Source organism: Poecilia latipinna, unplaced genomic scaffold, assembly GCF_001443285.1.
Source record: "Poecilia latipinna isolate Pla-1442-1.1 unplaced genomic scaffold, P_latipinna-1.0 Scaffold24, whole genome shotgun sequence".
NCBI lineage: Eukaryota > Metazoa > Chordata > Actinopteri > Cyprinodontiformes > Poeciliidae > Poecilia > Poecilia latipinna.
In genome coordinates, this window is record NW_015112640.1 from 372,188 (window position 1) to 395,107 (window position 22,920).

Below are 22,920 nucleotides of genomic sequence, written 5' to 3' on the forward strand. Positions count from 1 at the left end.
TATATATATTTATTTTAATTACGGATTTACCTTCTCCATTTTCCTCCTTCAGAAAGTGTAATAAAACTCAGACGGCCCCTCTTATAAAGATCTACTTGGCCTCTGCTAAGATCTGGCAGAAAATTAAGCATCCTCATGGAGCCTCATTCCTTTTAATTGTGACACACACTTTGTGGGAGTTACGTAAAACTTTGCAGCTCAGATGGAGAAAGAAACGCTACATCAACAAACTCTGTCTGTCGTTGAAATGAATTGTTTCCGTGCAGAAGCCAGGACATTTTGCACAAACTACTTTTTAAAACTTTTTTTTTTTTTTTTCATTTTTTACACTTGGTGCAAAGGGATTGTGCTTATGGTCTTCTGTCTTTTCATTTTTGTCAAACTCTCAGTCAGAGTTGTTAAGTATTTCCAAGTTTTTGGGTCATGTTCTTCATTTTGTCTGCACACTTTACTTCTCTGAAGTCCATTTAGCTGAACAAATTACATTCCAAAGAACTTCTTAATCCATTATTCTATTTTATAATATCCGTGTATCTCTTAATGCTTTGCATCATAAAACTGGAAAAAAAACCCTTGAGAATTGGCTTTCTGTAATGTACATGTCGACCCCAGTGGCTGTTTACTTTTCTCTGAAGTAAAAGAAACATTGAACTTGATATTAGCACTGGCTCTGAGTTGAGAAAATGAGGGAAAGTCATGAGTCAGCACTTCCTATTGCTGGTGTCATCAGCAGAGATCAGAGAAATATTGCTCTCCTGGTTTCTACCTGAATTAATATCCTGCCGTGCCGACAACATTTCCTCCTGGGATCAATAAAGACTCAGCTCCTCTTATCTCTCGGATCCGCCACCTTGTGTCTCATATCTGCACGTCTGTCTCACATACAGGTGTTCTTTTGTCAACAACAGCAGCGTCAGGTTTTGATGTAGCTTTACTCTTTTGGTTTGTGATGTTCCTCATTCATTGTTTCTGTTTCAGTCCAGTAAAGCTACACTGAGCTTCATTTATTTTCTGTGAATTTGGTGAAACTGGTAGGCCTGTTAGGCAGATTGTTTTATGCAGTCTGCTTCCATGAACTGGTCCAACTTTTATAGAGATTTTTTTTACCATTATTGAACAGACACATCATTTATAATGATTGCACTGAAGACAATTTTAAGAAGTGTTAAAGCTGCCAAGGTTTCCCTTAGATAAGCCTGGTGGTTTGGACTGAGCAATGACATCCAGCGGTGCGCTGTGTTTTTGAGTTAAAAATGTTTAAAATTGACAGGAAATTTGAAAATGTCACTTGATAATTATGTGTTACAGGGACTTTGGAAAATTCATATCTGAACACCAACTACAGAGTCTTAAAAATGCAAACATTTTTAAAAAACTTAAATAAACAAACATCGCTTTGCCTGGTGGCCCGCCAGGCTTATAATACACTGAGGGAAACCCGGAGCTGCTGTACATACAGACGTACATACCAACCCTAACCATTAATAAATAAAACCTTCGTTTCGAAATTGTTTATTTAATTAACTCTGGTTATCTGATACTAAAATTAGTTTGACAATCTCAAACTTCTGAGATTGTCAAAAGGCAAAAACGGGTAGAAACAAATGAGCTGTGTAGGGAGGCAGGCATATTTTTACTGCAGTGTATTAATTAACAGTATGTCGTTTATTTCCAAGTTATGAACGTTAAGTCTCCATTAGGTGAGAGGCAGCATATTCCCAGGTTAGGTCATCATTCTACCGCAGCTTTTTACACCTCATTATGCAGGGATAGTGATGTAATTGCAGCAGATGACTTGAAGATAAGATGTTGTAGTAAAACATATTTTTAACCAGGCTATGAATTTCTATGGTGGATGTATTGAAGCGGTTCTGAATAAAGTATTTTGTCCTCTTTTGTATTGCCCTTTATATCTATAGAGAGAGTTTTAATAGTTTTGTTGTTGTTGTTATTATTATATCCTAACATTTAGTGACTTTATCCAATCTGGGCAATGCATGTTTTAGAAGATCCACTTTGGCTTTTGCTTTAGCTTAAGAAAAAAATCTTTGCACATGAAGAAAATCTTCAGCCTTTTATTTCACCGTCTTTTAAATCACAGCTTAGAGACTAGGTAGCCCTTGGCTGTTGTCACAGGACTCAAGCACACACACACTTTTTGTAGAGACAGCTAAAGCAAAAACATTGCTGCAAATTACTCAGTCTTACTGCTGCGGGTGTTGTAGATAAGAGACTCAGTGACAACTGGAGGTTTAACAAATTTTAGAAAAAGTTACCGTAATCAAACTTACAACAGCAATGTATATCGCTCAAAATGTTGTGCAAAGTGTTAGAAAAATATGTGGCTGCTCTGATAAACCTGTATGTAATATTCACCATTTTCTGTGAAAGATAATATTTTCCTTGGTGAAGAAAAAAATTGGACACCCCTGTCCAATTTTTTTCTTCACCAAGGAAAAAGCTCTTTTAATAAATTGTATTCTGCAAAAAATTGTTTTACATAATTTCTTCAGTTTCAATTGTTTGGTTATTACACCTGAATTATTATGACTTAGCATAACATCGGCTTAAGTAACATCATTTTTAGGTTGTTGTTATGCAACTGCATAAAGTCCTTTGGCAGTGCACATGTTTGCCAATGCTTAACTGGAAAACCTTTTGGACTTACCAATAAATCAGTCGCAGTCTGGCTTTGACTGAGATCACATCATGTATCTTGACTGATCGGATGTGTAAAAACTCGGTGCTGAAGTGTCATCGACCTTAAGCTGCATTTTCATACACAACTGACATGAAAGAGGAAGTAGTGGTAAATTACAGTTGTGTAACCCAACAAAAAAAACAACAAAAAAAAAACGTATCTGCAGCTTCCAGATGAAAGGTATCCAGCTGTTAGATGATTGTTTATATTGACTGTGAAACATCTTGAGGTGTTCATAGTAAATTGTGTCCACTTGAGCTGATGGAAGATGCCTCTCTCACATCTGGACTTTCCTTCATGAGGCTTAAAGATTGAAGAGGAGAGTCTCTCCAGAAGCATCTGGGACAGGTTAAGACGTATTAAGGGCACTTCTGTCTAGTCTAGTGATGATTTTTCTTTTTTAAGTCTTGAGGAAGAGGTATATTTTGTGTTAGAAGAGATCAAAGTAACAAAATGATTGTAGAAAACATGTAAAACAACATCAGCACTTACAAAAAGTGAGAAAAGAGCTGGGGGTGAGGTGGTAAATTGGAGATTTGACAAGTGGGACAAAACTGTAAACAACCCTGTATCCAATTAAATAATCCTCCGGTTGAGTCATCTGTGTTTTCTGGGATATTGACGTCTCAAACGGATCCACCAGGCATCAACGAGAAGGCAAAAATCAAAGTAGACTCTCAAAACCATGAACTCTGGAACAGAGATGATATTTCCTTTAAAGATTTATTTATTTTTCTTATTCATGCCGCAGGCTAAGATAAGGAGGCTTCAAACCAACAATAACACTGTTGCAATTCATTGCACAAGTGTGGCTCATGTGTAAATGAGGACAGGCACATATTGGTGTGTTGTGAATTTCGGTTTTAATGCTCGAGTGACATGTATTAATCCACGTCAGCTTGTGTTAGTTTGTGTGCAATGGTCCCAACATATTCCACCCGCGAGCGAAAAATACAAGACGGCCCTTTTTCTCAGGCTGTTGGCAAATATTGCTGAAAAACTTTTCAATTCTACATTTCTTGATTCATCTAAAAACATAAACAACTTTGTAAGAGAAGCATTTTATTCATCATTCTGTGTTTTTTCTCTACTGAAGATCTCAGTTTTTGGCGAGTTTTAACTGAATTTGGGCAGCAAAACCAAACAAAACTTGAAAAGGTGATTAAAATACTTAGATTAGTGCAATCTGAATTCAAGATACTTAGTGGCACACAACCACTAAGTATTTACATACATGTTTTTTATTTATTTTATTTTATTTTTTGTGAAATGGTGAATTGTGGAGTCATTTTCAACAGTCAGTCTCTTACTTGAGAGCGGACGATCATCTGGACTGGAAGAATGTCTTTTTCTGTCTGCCTCCAGGTGATGAAGACGTACCACATGTACCACACAGAGAGCATCAGCGCTGAGAGCAAGCTGAAAGATGCAGAAAAGCAGGAGGAAAAGCAGTTCAGCAAGTCCGGAGATCTTAACGTCAACCTCCTGCGCCACGAAGACCGCCAGCCGCGGCGCAGCTCCGCCAGGAAGATTGAGAAGATGAAAGAAAAGGTAGGAGAGGAAGAAGAAGGAGAGTGTTGTGTAATTATCCCTTGCACTGGATCCATGTGTGCTATATACATTTTTAAACTCTCCACTCAGGACTTCGGCTTGAGAAACCCTTGAGGAAAGCCTCATCAATTTTAAATGTTTATAGTTTGAGCTGGAAAATTTGGAGAGAAAAAGTCTTGCAGCGAGAGGAAGCAATTTAACATCAGACAGTCGTAGGAGCAGTCTGAGGTCTTCAGCCAGATCCGAACCCACCAATAACCCAACTCCCTCTCCAGCTTATGCAGATTTCCGCTTTCTCTGCCAGACTTGCCGGGCTCTTGTTCTCTTGAGCCTTCTGTCCTTCAGACGCAACCAGGCGTTTTATATTCTGAGCTTACTCCTGAATTTCTTTATGCAAATAGAGAAACTCCTATTATCTCTGAGGAGCAGGAAATCAAAACTTCTCCTTAGCCTGTGAACTTCAGTGACTCCACCTGCTCTGGAGGCTCCAGACTATTTATAACACAGAGTCGCAATGAGGATTCATCTTTTTTTTTTTTTTTTGTCTCTCGACTCCAAGCCCGTCTCTTATTACTCTGCATGGAAGTGGGTTGAATGCAAAGGAAGGAAGAGAGTTACTCATTTTTTCCTTCCTTCTGTGTGCACAATAGCTTTTTGAAATTGGAAATAGAAAACTCGAGTGAATCAGGAAATGTACAAAACCAATAAAGAAGACGAGGCTTTTTTCTTTTTTCTGATTTGCTTGAGAAGTGCGTAACTTTAATCTGCCAAACAATTAAAGCACTGAAAATCCAATCAGTTGGTAAACAAATATACTTGATAAATATTCAGCTAGAGTGCCATGAAAAAAAAAAAACACCCCACTTTTAGCCACATTGCATCCTCAAATATCAAGGTGTTTTATTAAGATTTTAGGTGATGGAGCAGCACAAAGTAGAACAGAGGAAAACGATGCATTGTTTGAGCCACACAGTTGTGCAGCTCTGTTGCGAGATAAAGTTTCCCATTGCTATTTCAGGTTAGCATTCAGTGAAATTCTAGAAAGCAAATCTCAAAATGTCAACACTTCTGTCATGCAGGGATTTATAAAGCTGTTCAGTAATATTTAAAATTGACAACTGTGATAAGTTGCCAAGCCAAGTTCCTTTACCGGTTCGGTGCAACCACAGGGATCCCTTCAGTGGGAAACCTGTAGAGAGGAATAATATTAACAAAATACAAATCCAGCTCGGTTTTCCCCAAACATAATACTGTCTGGAGGCAGATTTTTTTTAGCCTTCCTTCAAAATTTCTAGGCCATCGCTACCTGTCTGTTCATCCAGAGGCCACTGTTTCCTTGGTGTACAGGAAGACTCCTCCATGGCTCAACTTAGCTGCACTTTCCATTCACCTGCCCCTCTTGTTTCTCTTCTGTCCTCCTCAGAGGCAAGCCAAGTACTCAGAGAATAAGCTGAAATGCACAAAAGCCAGGAATGACTATTTGTTGAACCTGGCAGCAACCAATGCGGTGGTGGCAAAATATTACATCCACGACGTCTCCGACATGATTGATGTAAGTATGCGCTCCGAGCATGTGTTTGTCTCTCTCAGCCAGGACCTCTGGTGTTGATTTTTCTCTGCAGCACTGTCACTTTTCTCGCCATCTGCTCTCATGTCTCATTCCCTCTCAGCCTGTTTGCTGTTTGTTTTTTCCAAGCTGCTCTGCTGGCCTCGGTAAACGAAGATGCTGCCATTTCTTCAATATTAATTGCTGCGTAACAATCCTTGACACTAACTTTCGGTGGCTGTCGACAGTTGACACAATGCATTTGTTCTACTTCGACAGTGGTGTGTAAGCGTGTTTCTCACTGATAGATTAATGAGGCTTCGTCGGTGTCGACAAAATGTTATTTGTTCTGTCTGTCTGTCATGTTGTTGTTCATTAGTTGCTTCTAGGAGTTCTTGCAGAGTAAAATTCAGGGACATACAAATGATTCAGAGGCAGTTTTGATGCAGAGGTGTCTTAACCGTAAGGTAACAGCGCTGTAATAAACTCTTCACCAGTGTTTAAAATGGCCGCTCAGCTCATGCTTGAAACTGTTCGTCTGATTGGCTCCGGTTGCTCGGCGCTGAGGGACCAGAGGAACATTAATGGGAATTGAAAAATAAACACATTCCTTTTTAATGAACACATTCTTACTTTGTCTTTGCACACAGTGCACCTTTTTGCAGTGAGGTGCAAAATTGATTCATTAATTCCATTACTTATCAAAGTTTCCCCTTCAATTACAGAGTTTGTGGCCTTTTGCCACAGTCTTAATTTGTTTCACCACAGTCATAAGGAAGTGAGTGAAACTGTTTATTGTCTGCCACTTTGTTCTGTTATGCGGTACTTATTACAATGGATAATTTGTTTAAACAAATTTTGCTGTTGATTGCTTCAATAAAATGTGTGTTTCAACGCGATTATGTTTTGGAGATCTGACTGGAAAAGAAAATGGAAGATGAAAACTGAAAAGGGTTCTTGATGAACTCTTTCCTTGAGTAAAAAGAAAATATTGGTTTTGCAGAAATGAAAAAAAAAACAAGCAGACGTAAAGCTGATCAATGTAAAGAGTCTGGGATTACATCTGATAAGGAAAATTTTAAACTATGATATATGGGCTTTGATTTGATGTTATGTGGCAGTTTATTCATTTAAAACTATGATATGATGATATGATATATTGTAGAAAGGTTGTTTTTGTTTTTCCACATATAATTTTTGCATACAGTTCTGCAAACGTTTCAGTTTTTACTTTTTTGTCACACTAAACTATTTCACACTGTAAAACAATTTCTTTTTAATCAGACAAAGACAACCAGAACAACAAAAAAGAAAAAAAATTAGTCTTCAAAGTAAGAAATCCATCTAAAACAACGTTGGCCTGCGTTGAAAGTAGAACTGCCCCTCTGCATATCATCACTGATTAACCACGTCATTTGAGCTCTTCTTTTTGTGGTTACACTGGTACATCTTTGCCTGACGCTGACATTTGTCTCATTATTTTAAACATTTATGTGCAACAAAAAAAAAATTGAAATTTCAGTCAGGTGAAATATTTTTCCCAGTACTGCAGCTCCTCATATTTCAAGTCAGCTTACAGTCCAATCAGTTTAGTTTGTCATGTTTCAGTGAGCACATCTTATTAAAAAAAACTTGCAGGAAGCTATTTGCAGTCACTTAATAATCTAAAGATGATAGATGAACATTTTGAGAGCGTTTGCCCTTTTGCCTCATTGTGTGGCTGCTGCTGTGGATCTGGTTTCTGAACACTAAATGGTCCATGACATTGCAAATCCTGGTGAAGTGCATCTATTTAAACTAATCCTCACTTATCTTTCCACCACAGTAAGTGAGAAAAAAAAATGCATTGTTTGTCATATCTCAGACATTGTTCACTTGGACTTGGTTATTTACCTCATGGAGGCAACATTTTCTTACAGGAAATATAGGTTGTTCAAATTCAGCTGATGAGTAGCAGATGTGGGTATCAGAATATCTTGAAAATTAATGTTGTAAATCAAACGAGCTTAAATTGCTTTGCATGTAAAACAGTGATGAGAACGAGAGACACCGACAGGGCTTGGATTCACTGTAAGACATTTGAAGGTGGTTTAACTTGAAAATGAAAGTCGACCTGCTGCATTGAAAATGCAATTTCAGTCAAAGAAATTTGATTTTGCTTTAACTCGTAAATTAAAGTTCATGAAGTTGATTTAACAACAAGAAGCAAGTTTTTAGCTCATTAATCTTGAATTGTGAGTTTTAACTTAGTGTTGCAATTTAAACCAAATAATCATTTCACAATATGAAAGGAAAAAAAAAAAAAAAACTGCCCTCCCCCTAGTTAAAGTTTACACATTTCTGTGTTATTTTTTACTCACATTATCAAGCTAAAATAAGTACTTATTTTACTTAAATTCTTGTTTCAAAATTCTTGTTTCAAAATACACAAACAACATTTGTGATCTGATAATGAATTTTATTTAACATCACAATGAATTCGGCTCATTTAGTGTGAACAGGACGTTGTCCTCAAGCTTTTCCAAACTGAAAATTGGATTAAAATAAACATTTGCCTTAATAAAAGTCAAGAGTCAGATCAACGTAATGCACTCCCATCTCAGGACACAAAAATTGCCTTTTTCTTATTTGCTAACCTAGAAACTCTAGTTTATTCAACTCTTGGAGGTTTGACAAAATTAATAACAAGTTAACACAACTGAATTTATCTTTCGCAAACTCATACATTTTAGGTTCAAAATCTAAAACCCGCTAAATTCATTCAACTTAAAGACCGCAGACACAACTAAATGCGGCTCGAATGTTCCACGGTGTTTAAGCTTCCTCAGTCGTCTTCTGCTCCCAGCTGCTTCTGGATTTGTATGCACACATTCTCAGTGTGTTTGCTTGTTTTAAGAAAAACGGCCAATTTACTCCCCTTAGAGTTGGGTCTACTGAGTCGACTTGACAGAGAGTCGAAATGATGCTTGTGCAGAAGGGGGCGAGACAACTTCCTCAGCGCTAAAGAGTTTTAAAGAGTGTTTACTTGGTGATTTACAGTGCTGTCAGCTGCCCCTAGCTCCCTTTAACCGTCGTCAGTAGCATCCTCTGCCTAATTAGGTTACTTCATACAGCTCTGTGTGATAAGACTCTGTAATTATCCCTCGTGTAGCGCAGTGCCAGCTCCTGTAATTCTTCTATTTTTAAGCATTACCATGTAGCAGGGCATGATTAGGCATTTAGTCAATTAAAGGGGCTCGAACATACACTCTGAGGTGCTCTGAGTAATGTACAGCACTGCACAAGGGCTTTCTATGCTGTCATAGGGAGGAAGCCTTTAATGTATTTTTGCATTATGAGATTATCATTGTGTGATTAAAATATTACAGTTTCGGAAAAAAGTACATGGTTCTAAATCATTTTTGTCTAAACAGAATAGAAGTGTTTAAATATCTGCTATATACACACAACATTATGACTTTGTTTTATTCTGTTCTTATGGGAATAACGCAGTTCATTGCAATAAACCTTAAGAATCCTTACAACAGAAAATCCTAGTGCTTTTGAGAATGTAACTGCATATATCATTACAGTCACCAATCTGTTCCTGCCTAAACACCTAAACAAGCTGAAGACACATCATTTTAACTTCTCACGTTGTTGAAACTCTGCTAAGAAGCTATTCCTTTGCAGTCCCTCTTAAAGATGGCTAATTGTAATTTTTATTGCCATTTGTCCTTTATATTTTTTCTTTCAAAGTGCTGTGATCTTGGCTACCATGCCAGCTTGGCGCGCACCTTCAGGACATACTTGTCGGCAGAGTACAACCTGGAGACGTCGCGCCACGAGGGACTGGATATCATTGAGAATGCGGTGGACAACCTGGACTCTCGCAGCGATAAGCACAAGATCATGGATATGCATAACCAGGTGTTCTGTCCCCCGATGCGCTTTGAATACCTGCCGCACATGGGGGATGAGGTGAGAGGATGTAAACGCTTTCATTCCCTGGATCTGGCTTTTTCTAAGGTAACTCTGAACACTTCAGGTTGTTCTGTGTAACCCAACCTGTTTGTCCTCCTCAGGTGTGCCAGGTCAGCGCCCAACAGCCGGTGCAAACTGAGCTCCTGATGCGCTACCACCAGCTGCAGTCTCGGTTAGCAACACTGAAGATCGAGAACGAAGAAGTAAGGATTTATGAGATTTGTCTGAATGCTTCTCATTTTCCCTAGGCTGTCACACCGCTGAAGGGTAAAACACCAAGCAGAATATCTACATCGCCATCTGTTCTCTTTGCAATTACTCCCCAGTTCCCTCAGCTCTGCAGGAGTCGAGCCCTATATGTCCCTGAGACTGGCTGTTTTGTCAAGAAGCCAAGGTTTTCTTTTATAAAGAGCAGACCGATGTAAACAGAGGTGCTAATGACTCTGGAGCCTCATCTTCTCGTGTTGTATTAACAGAGAAAATTGAACAGCCGCGCCATTACTGGGAACGACATTTATTAATCAAAAAGCCTCTTCGTCATGTCAAAAACATTGTGGTTCATCAGAGTCTAATATGGGCCTGCAGGATGCTCTCAATTTATGCCTTGATTATGTTCTAATCTATCTAATTCAGGTCACTCTAGGCTGATTTGTTATCATCAAATCAGAATTCAAAACAGTTACTTGAACCGCTGATTTAAAAAAACAAACAAAAAAAAAAAACCAAAAGACATTTTGTTATCTTCACTCCTTCCCACACTCTGCTGGTATCCAGGTGAGGAAGACCTTGGATGCAACCATGCAAACGCTCCAGGACATGCTGACAGTGGAGGACTTTGACGTGTCAGATGCCTTTCAGCACAGCCGCTCCACTGAGTCCATCAAGTCTGTGGCCTCTGAGTCGTACATGAGCAAGCTCAACATAGCCAAGAGGAGGTCAAACCAGCAAGAGACCGAAACCTTCTACTTTTCGGTGAGTCTGTGTCGACCCGTCTGCTTCCTAATGAGCGTCGGCCCGCTGTGAGCGTCACTCTGCTCTTCCACATGCTCTGAAAATAGACTTGGAGCTGCAATAAATGACATTTCTGCCGTTTCTTTGATCCTGAACTGTTTAACTTTTATGATAGATTAACTCCGTTTGACTCCTTTAACTCATTTCGCTTCCGTCTCTCCCCTCCTAGAAATTTAAGGAGTACCTGAATGGCAGTAACCTCATCATCAAACTGCAGGCGAAGCATGACTTACTGAAGCAGACGCTGGGAGAAGGTAAATAGACTTTTTATTTATCAAACTTGTTTGTTTATTTATTTATTTATTTAAAAAAAAAAGATAAAAAACATTTTGGTTACATTCATTGAGGGGTACATATAATTATACCCACATTAATTTTAAAAACAAGGGTTTTTCTCCACTGCATAAATATATTCAGGTTTTTGCTGTGAGATTATGCTGATTCATCTGAGGTCTTTCTACTCTTCGTTAACATGGAGGCCAATCAACTTGTTTGCTTGCATTTCCACAAAAGACATTCTTTGAAAGGCAGCAGGGAACAGAAAAGAGAAGTGAGTTTCAAAGGGACTTATGTCACTCAGGAAACAGACCACACTTACCTTGAGGTGTTCATTCCTCGTTGTGCTATCTCTGCTGGTTAGAGTGTTATCCGTTTAGTGAATATACTCGCTAGTCACTGCGAGGGTTTCCATTTCCAGGCTGTAAGGCGAAGAGATTACCTTGGCTCCACCTATTTCCCCCGGGGCCTCCTTGTCACCTCAGTCGTGATGAACAGCTTTACACCCAATCAATCAGCCGGATCAAACTGGGGGCCCGTTTCTGCAGCTGCTCCTCCATCAGGGGTGCGCCTAATACGAAAATGACCAGCTGAGATCTCGAATTGCTCACACGAACTCACACATATTTCTCATGTGTTTCACACTCAGGACCTGTTCATTTATGACCTCAAATTGCCCGTTGGTTGGTTCCATGCTAGCAAAATATCATAGTCTCTTTTACACTCATAAACACTTTATTCTGTGGTCAAGTGTCCACAGTGGAGCAGCTGAGAGAGTGCAGGAGCAGACCATATGGTGCCCAAAAAGGTACCACCCATGTTTAATTATTTAGTCGATAAATCACGGTCGAGTCGTGCTCATTAGCTGGCCGCCTCGCGCTCAGAACAGGGTGTTTGTGATTGTGCGTGGGTGGTGTCAGGATGACAGAGGGAACGGGATGAAACTGGTTAGTGCCACATGGCGTTTACATCTTGCTGTGTGTGTTAATAAAAACATAATATCAAGGTCTGGCACCGAGTGGTTCTGTTCCTAAATATATATGTGTGTATTTATCTCGACCTAAGTTTCGCAAGTGGTCATTCAGCGTCTGTTTTTGTCTTGTCAAAAGTTGATTACTATTTCTAACGCTTGAACAGGTCTTTAATTTTGAGGTGAGCTGTTTAAAAGTAGAGACGGCTTTCTCTTCGTGGATTTTTTTGTGTGTGGAAGTTTAAAGTTTTGAAGGCATTTCAGACACGTTCGTGTTGAAAGCAGACCTTACGATGCTAAAATAAGTCTCCAAAAATGGTAAAATGTCAGCAGGCTCTTGATTAGAAAAGCATCAGGTTTAAGTTTAATGTGAGTTAAATGAGAGGGAAACCTTTGCTCTCTAAGAAAAAAAAAAAAGTGCCACTTGGAACATGGGCAAAGACCAGGACTTCTGAATTAACGTTATTTGGAGAGAGGAGTCTAAAGTTGAATCATCAAGACACCAGGATAGATAACAGGAAACATGCTTGGCTTAGACCGACTGCAGAAATCCAGGAGAAGAACCTCACAGTGAAGCATGGAGGTGGAGAGACTCAATAATATTTGAGTCTCTCCAAACAACATGGAAATCTACCGCATATCACAGGGAGCTTGAATAAAATATAAAACCGCCTGTAAAACAGTTGAAGCTGAAACGTAGTTTAATTCTCTCTGCTACTCTTTGATAGATTTGATGCTGTTTTATGTCATCGTCATGTTGAAAGGTCCGGTTTCGCTTCATTTTGATCTGAAATGAAAAGTCCTGGGGCAAGTCCAGACCTTTATCCTTCTAAAATGTCGGTCGACTTGAAAGTAAGGAACCACTGAAACGTCTCATGGCTGAAATGAGGATCAGACTTTTCTCAGACTGATGTCAGATGCTGGTGTAACGCAACAAGAACCATCTCACAGAAGTTGTTTTGCCTAAAGGGAGTCCCCAGCAGCTATGAGGGGTGGGGTGTCATAATGTTCTCCTCACTTCTAAAACACATTTCTGTTCGAATCTTTTGTCAAATGAATGAAGCGAGGTTATTTGTGGGGAATCAATCTGTGCCTGTGCTGCTGGAAAGCCACAACAAAAGGCTCGGTGAAGCAGTACAGACATGATTCAATGTCACCGCAGATGGACCCCTCCCTCCACAGCCTGCACACACTGCAGCCACCCCTGTTTCGTCAGAGACCGTTTTAGGGGGGCCTCTTTTGTCCCCTGGGGCCCGACGACTGTTTACCGGCTTTGTCCCTTGGATGGTGTTAGCGCAGCTCTATTTATCTTGTCTTCAGCGGTGATTCTGTCTGTTTTGAAATCCGTTAGTGGGACAGGACACTGATTGGACTCTGCATAATGTGTAACATAAAGACACAAGAATATGACAAGTTCCTCCTTTGTTTCTTCCTCAGGGGAAAGAGCCGAGTGTGGAACGACGAGGTAAGATGTTGGTCCCAGTCTCAGCTTTACTGCTGTGAACTGCTGTGCTCCTGTACAAAAACAAGAGGTTTAAACCATTTTTTTTTCTCAAAATGTTTAATTTACTGTCTTTTTTTCTTTTTTTGCTTGTGATATTTTTTCACATTTAATTTTTTTTTTTTTTTTTCTGGATTTGACTCAATTAATAATAATAATAATAATAATAAAAGGTTCCAACTCATTCAAGACTATTTTTCACATCTTTGGGTCCCTACAAAGATGTGATTATTTAATTACTTTAAAAATAATTTTGTTTTTAGGCATTTTACCTTGTATCCCTTCCCTAAAAGATTTTCCTTTTTTTTACCAAAATTGAAATACCATCTATGAAACCATTTGTGTGTTTCCATCCATCCATCCATCCATCCATCCATCCATCCATCCATCCATCCATCCATCCATCCATCCATCCATCCATCCATCGAATGGAGATTTTTTTGGAAATTTGATGAGGAAATGTGTATGAACCCTATAATTCTAACAGTGATATGACAACCTTATTTATTATTTATCTTCCTAATTTGAAGTTTTAATTTTTAATCACAATGTACAGAATCAACTGTAAAATATCTAAAATGTTATATAATTGTAATGTAATTGTTTTAAAGTATTTTTCTAAGCCATTTTTTTTTTTCAGTTTAAAGGTCAAATTTAAGTGAAAGTTTTATATGTTTATAGCTTTTGATTAGCAATTATGTCTGCATGTTTTTATTATGCTTTCTACCTTTTCACATTGTGGTATTTTTGTCCCCCTTGTCAATTATTCCTAGGCCGCCCACCCTCCCCCCTAAACCACAGAAAATGCGGAAACCTAGGCCACGCTCCATGTTTAACCATAAACTGTTTAACGGCAATATGGAGACCTTCATCAAGGTACCCCTGGTGGTGGTGGTGGTGTTGTATGACTGAACCCTGCAGGATCTGAGGGAACGCAGCCAGAACCTTCACTGTTATTCTCTCACAAAATGTAGCTTTCCGCTCCTCCCTTTTCCAGCTGCCTTTTGGTCATAACACCCTGGTTTAACCTCTAATTGCTCCTTCCTTCCATAGTCCTGCTGGTATATATGGACACACTGGCTATCAATCGTCCCTTTATTTCCCTGCAGAACAATTTAGAGTCTTCAGCTTCCTGTCTAAACCCAGTCAGCCTGTGATGACTGAGATACAGGAGAGAACAGCATCTTTGCTCTGTCCCCTTTCTGCACCCAGTCCTGACTGCACTCTGTAGCGTCCCATTGTGAATCCCTGTGTTTAACCGCCCTTAACCCGCAGCAGGGTCAATAACAATCTGAGCTTTTCTTCTAACCCTGTGGTTTCTGTGTCTCTTCTTCCTCTGCTTTGCTGCTTTCTTTCCCAGAGGAAGAAGGAATGCCCGAACTCGTATTCAGGTATCACTGTTATTAGAGAATGTAGTTCTGGCTGCAAGGGACACCAGACTAATGCTGTACTTATAGTACTTACTCACATTCCTCTGCTGTGCTGCACTTGAAAAATATTTAGTACAACTTCAGTTTTTTTTTTTTTTTTTTTGTCGCTTTCCTTCTGTTATCTAATAAAACATGTTCTACTTGTTGTGATTTACATATTGCACAGTTAGAGATTGATATGCATGCCAGATGGCTCTGGTACAGTGCTTGCCAAAGTTTTCATATCCCTCTCATGCCCCTTGAACTCACTTACATTTTTATGCCACAGCCAAAAACTTGAATGCATTTTATACAGATTTGATGTGATTGAACGAATAGAGATGGGAGAAAAAAACCATAAGAGGTTTTCTAATTTCTTTTCAAATAAACATCCAGTCTGTCATACATTTGAACTTAGCCCCTTTACTGTGGTGCTCCTAAATGCAGTCAGTTACACTCAGAAATCACTTAATTGTTAAAGAACTCTGTGATTTAAAGAACATTAGTGAACAAACAGAATCTTGAAGGAACACAGGGAGAAAGTAGGGTTATAAAACAATAACGTAGGTTTTAATATCTTACAAAGCGCCATGCATTCTATTGTTTGAAAGACAAAAGAGGATACCAGCAAACCTACCAACACATCAGCATCCAACAAGTCAAGCAAGCAGAGCGTTAACCAGAAGTGAAAAAGAATAACTTTTAGCTTAGCTCTCCACACATTTGGCCTTTTTGAAATAGAGGCAAGAAGAAAGTCCTTGTTGAAAGAAACATGCAAGAAATTCTGTTTGCAGTTTGCCAACATGTGTAAAAAGCTCTCTGGGTCAAATAAGATGCAAGTATTGGCTCAGTGCGCTGAATGCTTACGTGTACCACACCTTTTAAAATTTGTATTTGTAAAAACAAATTAAAACCACATATCCTCTTACTTCTGCTTCCCAATTGAGGACGACTTTGCGATGGCCAAGGGGAATGAAAGCTTTTGCACGCCACTGCACATGCAACAAGAATCATTATTTACATTGTTCATAAGATTGAACGTGTCTTTTATATGCATATATTTTGTCTCACAACGCTTCAGGACTCGGGCCAACCGATTCCGCTTGTTGTTGAAAGCTGCGTCAGATACATCAACCTGTACGGTAAGTTTCGCTTTGTGCTTTTATCGCCGTTTCCTCAGAGCAAAAAGGCAGTAAAACGAAACTATAAAATAAGTTCGTTGTGCTCCTGTTTAACTTTTACAACGGACAAGAACTGACTGGCACGCTCTTTGAAGCTCTCAGCTGGCTGACTGCAACTTGACAACAGATCACACACAGAGTTTTGAGTCTCCAACTGGTCATCGTTTCGTCGGGTTCGGTCCGCCCCCCTAACCTCTTTAGACTTCCTCCCTGTCTACCTTCACATCTGTCTTCAGCTCGTTGCTGTGGCCTGCAGGCCTCTGCTCTGGATCTGGACCTAATGAAACTGATTAGAAGCCTCTAACTAAAACCACATGCTGCCGGCTCACTGAGGGGGCCCTTGCCTGGAAAAATACGTATCTCTCTCTTTACGACTAGATTACATTTCCTGCCCCGTGTTATACGTTTCCAAAGCTCTGTCATGAAGCTGGCGATGTGGTTTCAAGATAGTGACAGCCAGCCTAGTTATAAATCAGTGGAATCTGGTTTGGGTTTCTCCCAGGGTTGCAGCAGCAGGGGATATTTCGCGTGCCAGGATCACAGGTGGAAGTCAACGACATCAAAAACTCATTTGAAAGAGGTGAGTCCATCTTCTGCGTTCCCAGTTTCTATGTCCAGAGCACTTAAATGGGACAAACCAATTCAGTCCGAAGTATGGCTCATCAGATTTTGTTCTCTTTTAGGTGAGGACCCACTGATTGACGACCAGAATGACCACGATATTAACTCAGTGGCAGGAGTGCTGAAGCTGTATTTCAGAGGGCTGGAGAACCCACTCTTCCCGAAGGAGCGTTTCCTGGATTTCATTTCCACCATCAGTGAGTCAGCAGAAAAGACTTAAACAAGATGGGATTTTCACAAGATGGAAAAAAGGAAAATTGACACCTTACATTTTCTTAGAAATAAGACTGTGCCCGACATGGACCTAATCATACCACCAGACAACCAGGCTGATAAGAATAGCTTGATACACATTTACCAGAAGTATTTTCCAGGTCTGGGTAAACATGAAAAAAGAAATGAAAAAATATGTGGGAAATATTCACGTTTATATACTCTATTTCCAATCCCATCATTCACTTCTGATCTTAGATTATTTCCAGACTACACTGACAGGGCTGATCATTTAAATAATAATAATAATCAATTAATTAATTAATTAATTAAGAACTGGGAACTAAAAAAAAATCTCTATAGTTTTAACATAATCATTTGTAGTATTTACATGTTTCTGGAAAATCATTCAATGTGCTTTTTCTCAGCAAGTGGCCATGTCAAAGTCAAATTATTTTTAATTGATGTTTGCCATCTTTTTTTTTTTTACTTTCTGCTGTTTCAGAGCTGGAGTCAGAAGCGGAGAGAGCCCATCACATCCAGCAGATAGTCGTCACTCTTCCTCGGACAGTCATAATCGTCATGAGATACCTTTTTGCATTTCTCAATCAGTGAGTTTTAGTCCTTAAACCTCAACTCACACTTCCTCCTCTGTAACAAACAGCGTGCAATGATGAGTCTGTGCTTCGCATAATCTCTACAGAGGAGACGACACTGAATCTTGTGCCTTATTTTGCATGCAAATGTAATTCTCCTCTGTGTTGAGCAAACACCAAATAGATTGCAAGTAAAGGAAGGAGACTTGATATGCTAGATATGCAATCTCACATGTGTTTGAGAAGTTATGTACAGATCTGAAAACTCATATCTGTCTGCAGCGGGGTAATATTCCTCTAATAACGGATGTTATTAATGCTGCCTTTACTTGCTGCCTGCAGATCAAAGACACTGACTTTATATTATGCTCTGTTGGAGCGATTCCAGCTGCACTGTTTCTGCCCACACTTAGCCTGCTAACAATGTGCAAAGACTGATTATGGTTTCCTGTTGCTCCACTGAAAGATTTGGTTAAACAGGGTTACTCTGCAGTGGAAGATGTATAAGTGGATTTCAATATGTTGGGTGATTGCAAACGCTTTTAAAGCAAATGTCACGGCATGTTAAAGCATGTTATACTGTGTTCCTTTGAAACAAAGTCCCGTTGCAAGGTTTATCTTTTATCACTGTTCCTTTCATAGAAAATTTCTGATCTTTCCCAACAACTCCAAATAAAACATTATCCTCAATTTACAGACATTTCTTTCTTCTTTCAGCAGATTCTTTTCAACCGCTTTTTAGTCTCTCCAATCTCTCTTGCTATATGTTTAAAAAATAAAGTGCTGCTCTCTTCAACAATATCACGAATCAGCCACATACAGGCGGGATCAACAACCTCTGCTTTCTTGCTCCTCAGTCTTTCCCAGTACAGCGATGAAAACATGATGGATCCCTACAATTTAGCCATCTGCTTCGGCCCCACTCTGATGCCCATCCCGGACGGCCAGGACCCCGTGGCGTGTCAGGCGCATGTCAACGAAGTCATCAAGACCATCATCATCAACCATGAAGTCATCTTCCCAAATCAGCGTGAGCTGGACGGGCCGGTCTACGAGAAGTGCATGACAGGCGGGGAAGAGTACTGGTGAGTGGCGCCGTGACCCGGGGATAAACCCATTGAAAATTAGAGTAATTTTCCTATTCTCCTATTTGTGAACAAGATTTATTATTTCAGTTGGTGCATGGAAATAGTTTTTTGCTGTGTTACTAGTGATTAAATTTCTCTTCACATTTCTTTGTGTAGTGACAGTCCCCACAGTGAACCAGGGACCATCGATGAAGCTGATAATGGGACTGAGCCACACACTAGTGATGAAGGTAAACACACTGTTGAGGTGTTAAATAGCAAAGCATTATCATTATTGTATGTGAGTCCTTTCAGTTTTAATGGCATTTGAAACAAAAGCCTCTACAATACAATGAGCTGATCTCAGTCCTTCAACCTAAATCCAGTAGAAAACATGTGGAGTGAAGAAACATTGAGAAAAGGCCAAGGGGGAAAATGGTCACAGTTTCCTCTCACTGTCTTTTCCAAACCTGTGAAATGCTGTAGAATCCTGAGTGCTGTACTTTTTATTTTTTATTTTTTTTGGCAAATAAGGGTTAAACAAATGACTAACCCTAGTAAATTTGCAAAAAGAAAATAATAGTAAAACAAAAAATTAAACTACAAAAAAACAACAAAAAAACAACTGATTCTTCCCATGTGACGCTCTGCTACTGCAATAAAAGATGAGTTTGTTATAATGTGTTTTACACATATTTACCAGTGGGGCCAATAAATGCGGGAGGCACTGTACACACATTTATTTTAGACGAGAGAACACCCTTACAGACTTTTTGGCTCAAAATACCTCAAAGTGCAGACAGGCTGGTTGCATCGACTATATTTCCACTCTTGAGTATGTGCAGTCTGAGCTGCAGCAGCTTCTGAAGGCAAAAAGGCTTAGGTGATGTTTGAAGCTAACAGCAACTTGAGTAAACAGTGCTGGCATGCAGTGTAGTCTTTTTGATCTGTGTTGCTGTGTGTGTGTGAGCGCGTGCCTCCCCCCTCTCTGCGCCGACTCTTTGTTCGGTGTTATTCAGCGATTCTCTCGGGACATTCTCCTTTGTATAGTGTTTCCTCGCTCGTCCTCTGAGCTTTGAATACATAACCGGGCCAGGCACAGGAGCCAAAGTGTTGCTTATACACCGAGGGATCTCTCCCTCAGTGCTGTCTCTTAAAATTTCAGCTTTGTAGATGCCATTTTTTTTTTTTTTTTTTTGAGAGGGTGTTAGAAAGTGCTGACCCCATGCAGTTTTTTTTTTTCTTGTTCTCACTTGAAAAAAGGAAGCGAAGTTTTTCTGGTTGCCCTTCATACATAACAGTTTTTAGTGTCCTCTGGCAGTAGCTCATTTTTCATGAAAGCAAAACAGGCTCATGTTAATTGGGAGCGAATCCCCGGCAGTGATGAGGGTAGCCTCAGTCTTTTAATTTCGGTTGCATTTGAACTATAGCTCTGTTCCATTTTGCCTCAAATGGCAGCTCAAACATCCATCTATGGTGGGTTAAGAACATCAAACTTTCTGGGCGTTTTCCTCTTAAATTTTGTTTTTCCTGCTCACATATGACCTGCTGTTGAACAATTCCCCTTGACTGACCCCTGCTGGCCTGTTTAACACACTGCAGGGGACTTTTTTTAGATTATTATTCCCTCTGTGGGTAAATTAACAGTGTTATATCATATAATAATTAAAAATAACATCAAAATAGACACATATTTTCTGCAATATGAAGTAAATCGTGCAATTTTATCAGACTTTCTTATGTTTGTAAAACAATATAGACAAATATGTTAGATTAAAGGAACCCAAATGTGGAAAAAAAAAGCAAATTCCCTTGTTCAGTAATTGTGGTCTGATAACTAAATTGCACACAAACTGAAGTGTAGAAAAACTTGGATATTGCTCACCAATGTCGGTGCTTTTACAAATGTGTAACTATTTCACTAGAGTCAATGCACCTCACTCCGACATGGATTCCTCCTTATAATAATCCAGATTCTCAGCATAAAGCCTGGACCATACATGCCCCATGAAAGGAGACAGGAGTGCACACTAGAAAAATAGATCTGTTGTGTTTTTGTCTTTGTTTGCATGGAAGACTTTGAAGAATAGATGTCCTGAACATGCCGTGATTTTCATTTTGAAATTATAAATTGCTACTTGAGCAGCAAGAAGACTCTTGGCTGTGATAACAGAGTACGATTGGTTTGAAAACAGAGAAAAGAACCAAAATGGGGCAGAACTATGAATGGTACACATAGGCCAATTTTTGCCTCTTGGCTTAAAAAAAAAAAAAAAAAAAAAAAAAAACCCAGTATTTCCCTAATATTGTTGCTTCATTTTCTGAAAAATATCTCATGTAATTTTGCTCGTGTGTGTTTTCAGAGGTCGAACAAATTGAAGCCATTGCCAAGTTCGATTACACAGGACGCAGTCCCCGGGAGCTGTCCTTCAAGAAGGGAGCGTCTCTGCTTCTGTATCACAGGGCCTCTGAGGACTGGTGGGAGGGTCGTCACAACGGCGTGGACGGACTCATCCCCCATCAGTATATTGTTGTGCAAGACTTGTACGAAACAATGTCATCGGTTTTAGCAGTGGCTATGTTTGAAAAGGGATTTTGCAGGGCGTTGACGAAGGTCCACTGAATAGATCTGACTCTGCTGTTTCAGGGACGATGCCTTCTCCGATAATCTCAGCCAGAAAGCAGACAGTGAAGCCAGCAGTGGACCGTTACTGGAGGGTTCCTCCAAAAATGACATCCCATCGCCTTGTGAGCAGCCGGCAGATTACAACTTCGGAGGAGTCATGGGGAGGTGACAAAAATATAAAAGCCACTTTTTAAGTTCTAACGGTCTGAAATATGCTGCAGTGTTTCTAATTGATTTGTCTGGCTTCTCCTCTCCAGGGTCAGGCTACGGTCAGACGGCGCTGCAGTCCCGCGCCGTCGTAGCGGCGGAACGGAGACCCACAGCCCGACCAGAGTGCCCGACACTCCGCCGCGTGCCGCTGCTTGTCCCAGCAGTCCTCATAAAATATCCATTAGCAAGGCTCGCATGGAAAGTCCAGAAAAACGGCGACTTGGCACTTTTGGTAGTGCAGGCAGTATTAACTATCCAGACAGGAAGGCATATCCAGAGGGCCACCCACTGAGACCAGTGCCAGGGGCCACCCGCCACAGCAGCCTGGGGGACCACAAAACACTGGAGACCGAGGCTCTGGCTGAGGTAAGACTTTGTCAGTAACACATTTTTTACCTTATAGCAACAAACTTTCATCTTCAGTAGCTTATTAGTGTTTGTACATGACTTTAACAAATCAAAATCTGGAAGGATGGCGTGCACCTGGGGTCTCTCTTAAAAAAAGAGAAATCAAGGGGTATGAATACTTTTCTGGACACTGTAGTAAACCTTTGTTGTTTTAATGTAAGTAGTGTAATGTGTGAATATGACCTGCAGTACATAAATTAAACTTAACAGAGTCCTTCTGTTTTTAAGGGGCTTTAAAACCGTCTTGAATATCAAATTTTCTCTCTGTCTCTTTTTCAGGACATTGAGAAGACCATGAGCACTGCACTCCACGAGCTGCGGGAGCTGGAGCGCCAGAACACCGTGAAGCAGGCCCCCGATGTGGTCCTGGACACCCTGGAGCCAATGAAGAACCCGGCGAGCTCAGAGCCCGGCAGCCCGCTTCACACCATCATGATCCGTGACCCGGACGCAGCCATGCGGCGCAGCAGCAGCTCCACCTCTGAGATGATGACCACCTTCAAGCCCGCCCTGTCCGCCCGGCTGGCCGGGGCCCAGCTGCGCCCGCCGGCCATGAGACCGGCACGCTCCGCTCCGACGCAGCACCGCTCGAGCAGCTCCAGCTCTTCGGGGGTTGGCAGTCCCGCCGTGACTCCCACTGAAAAACTGTTTCCCAGTAACAGCTCAGCTTCAGGGTCCAATGTGAATGTTTCAGGTGACGGCGGGGACAAGACTGGCGGCATGTAGCAGAGGTGGAATCTGTTCTAAAAGGGAGAAAAAGATGATGATCAAAACAAGAAAATATTCCTTAAAGCAGAGAAAAGTATTGTCCTCGCTGCACAGGAGTCTCCGGGTTACCATGGTGACAAAGCAGCAGACGATGCTGTAGGGGTTTAATGTCGTACAGCTCTTTGAAACTTGACCTACTGTGTAAAAGACTCTGTAAACTTCAGTTATACCTCAGCTTCAACAGAAATCTATGGCCATGCTCTCATTTCAGAGATTTGTTGAAGGCCATTGAAGCAATACTTGAGTGAAAAAAAAAAAAAAAAAAAAATATATATATATATATATATATATATATATATATA

General features: G+C 40.3%; 1 protein-coding gene across 2 annotated transcripts in view; it reads left to right on the plus strand.

The window, feature by feature from the left end:
* The window catches only part of srgap3 (SLIT-ROBO Rho GTPase activating protein 3), a 69,016-nt gene extending 46,128 nt beyond the window's left edge, over positions 1-22,888 (plus strand). Inside the window, exons 5-22 of one of the 2 annotated variants that reach the window (XM_015037120.1) lie at positions 4,067-4,252; positions 5,676-5,804; positions 9,537-9,758; positions 9,863-9,964; positions 10,536-10,733; positions 10,942-11,026; positions 13,456-13,483; positions 14,293-14,395; positions 16,010-16,070; positions 16,612-16,689; positions 16,793-16,927; positions 17,449-17,554; positions 18,397-18,624; positions 18,784-18,857; positions 20,970-21,150; positions 21,254-21,397; positions 21,490-21,808; positions 22,130-22,888. In XM_015037120.1, the coding sequence (XP_014892606.1) occupies positions 4,067-4,252; positions 5,676-5,804; positions 9,537-9,758; positions 9,863-9,964; positions 10,536-10,733; positions 10,942-11,026; positions 13,456-13,483; positions 14,293-14,395; positions 16,010-16,070; positions 16,612-16,689; positions 16,793-16,927; positions 17,449-17,554; positions 18,397-18,624; positions 18,784-18,857; positions 20,970-21,150; positions 21,254-21,397; positions 21,490-21,808; positions 22,130-22,576 (2,826 nt within the window). In that variant the 3' untranslated portion in view covers positions 22,577-22,888. Of the gene's footprint in view, positions 1-4,066; positions 4,253-5,675; positions 5,805-9,536; positions 9,759-9,862; positions 9,965-10,535; positions 10,734-10,941; positions 11,027-13,455; positions 13,484-14,292; positions 14,396-14,879; positions 14,911-16,009; positions 16,071-16,611; positions 16,690-16,792; positions 16,928-17,448; positions 17,555-18,396; positions 18,625-18,783; positions 18,858-20,969; positions 21,151-21,253; positions 21,398-21,489; positions 21,809-22,129 lie in introns of both variants that reach the window. The other variant, XM_015037128.1, reaches the window with a different exon arrangement.
* Positions 22,889-22,920: the final 32 nt, after the last annotated feature.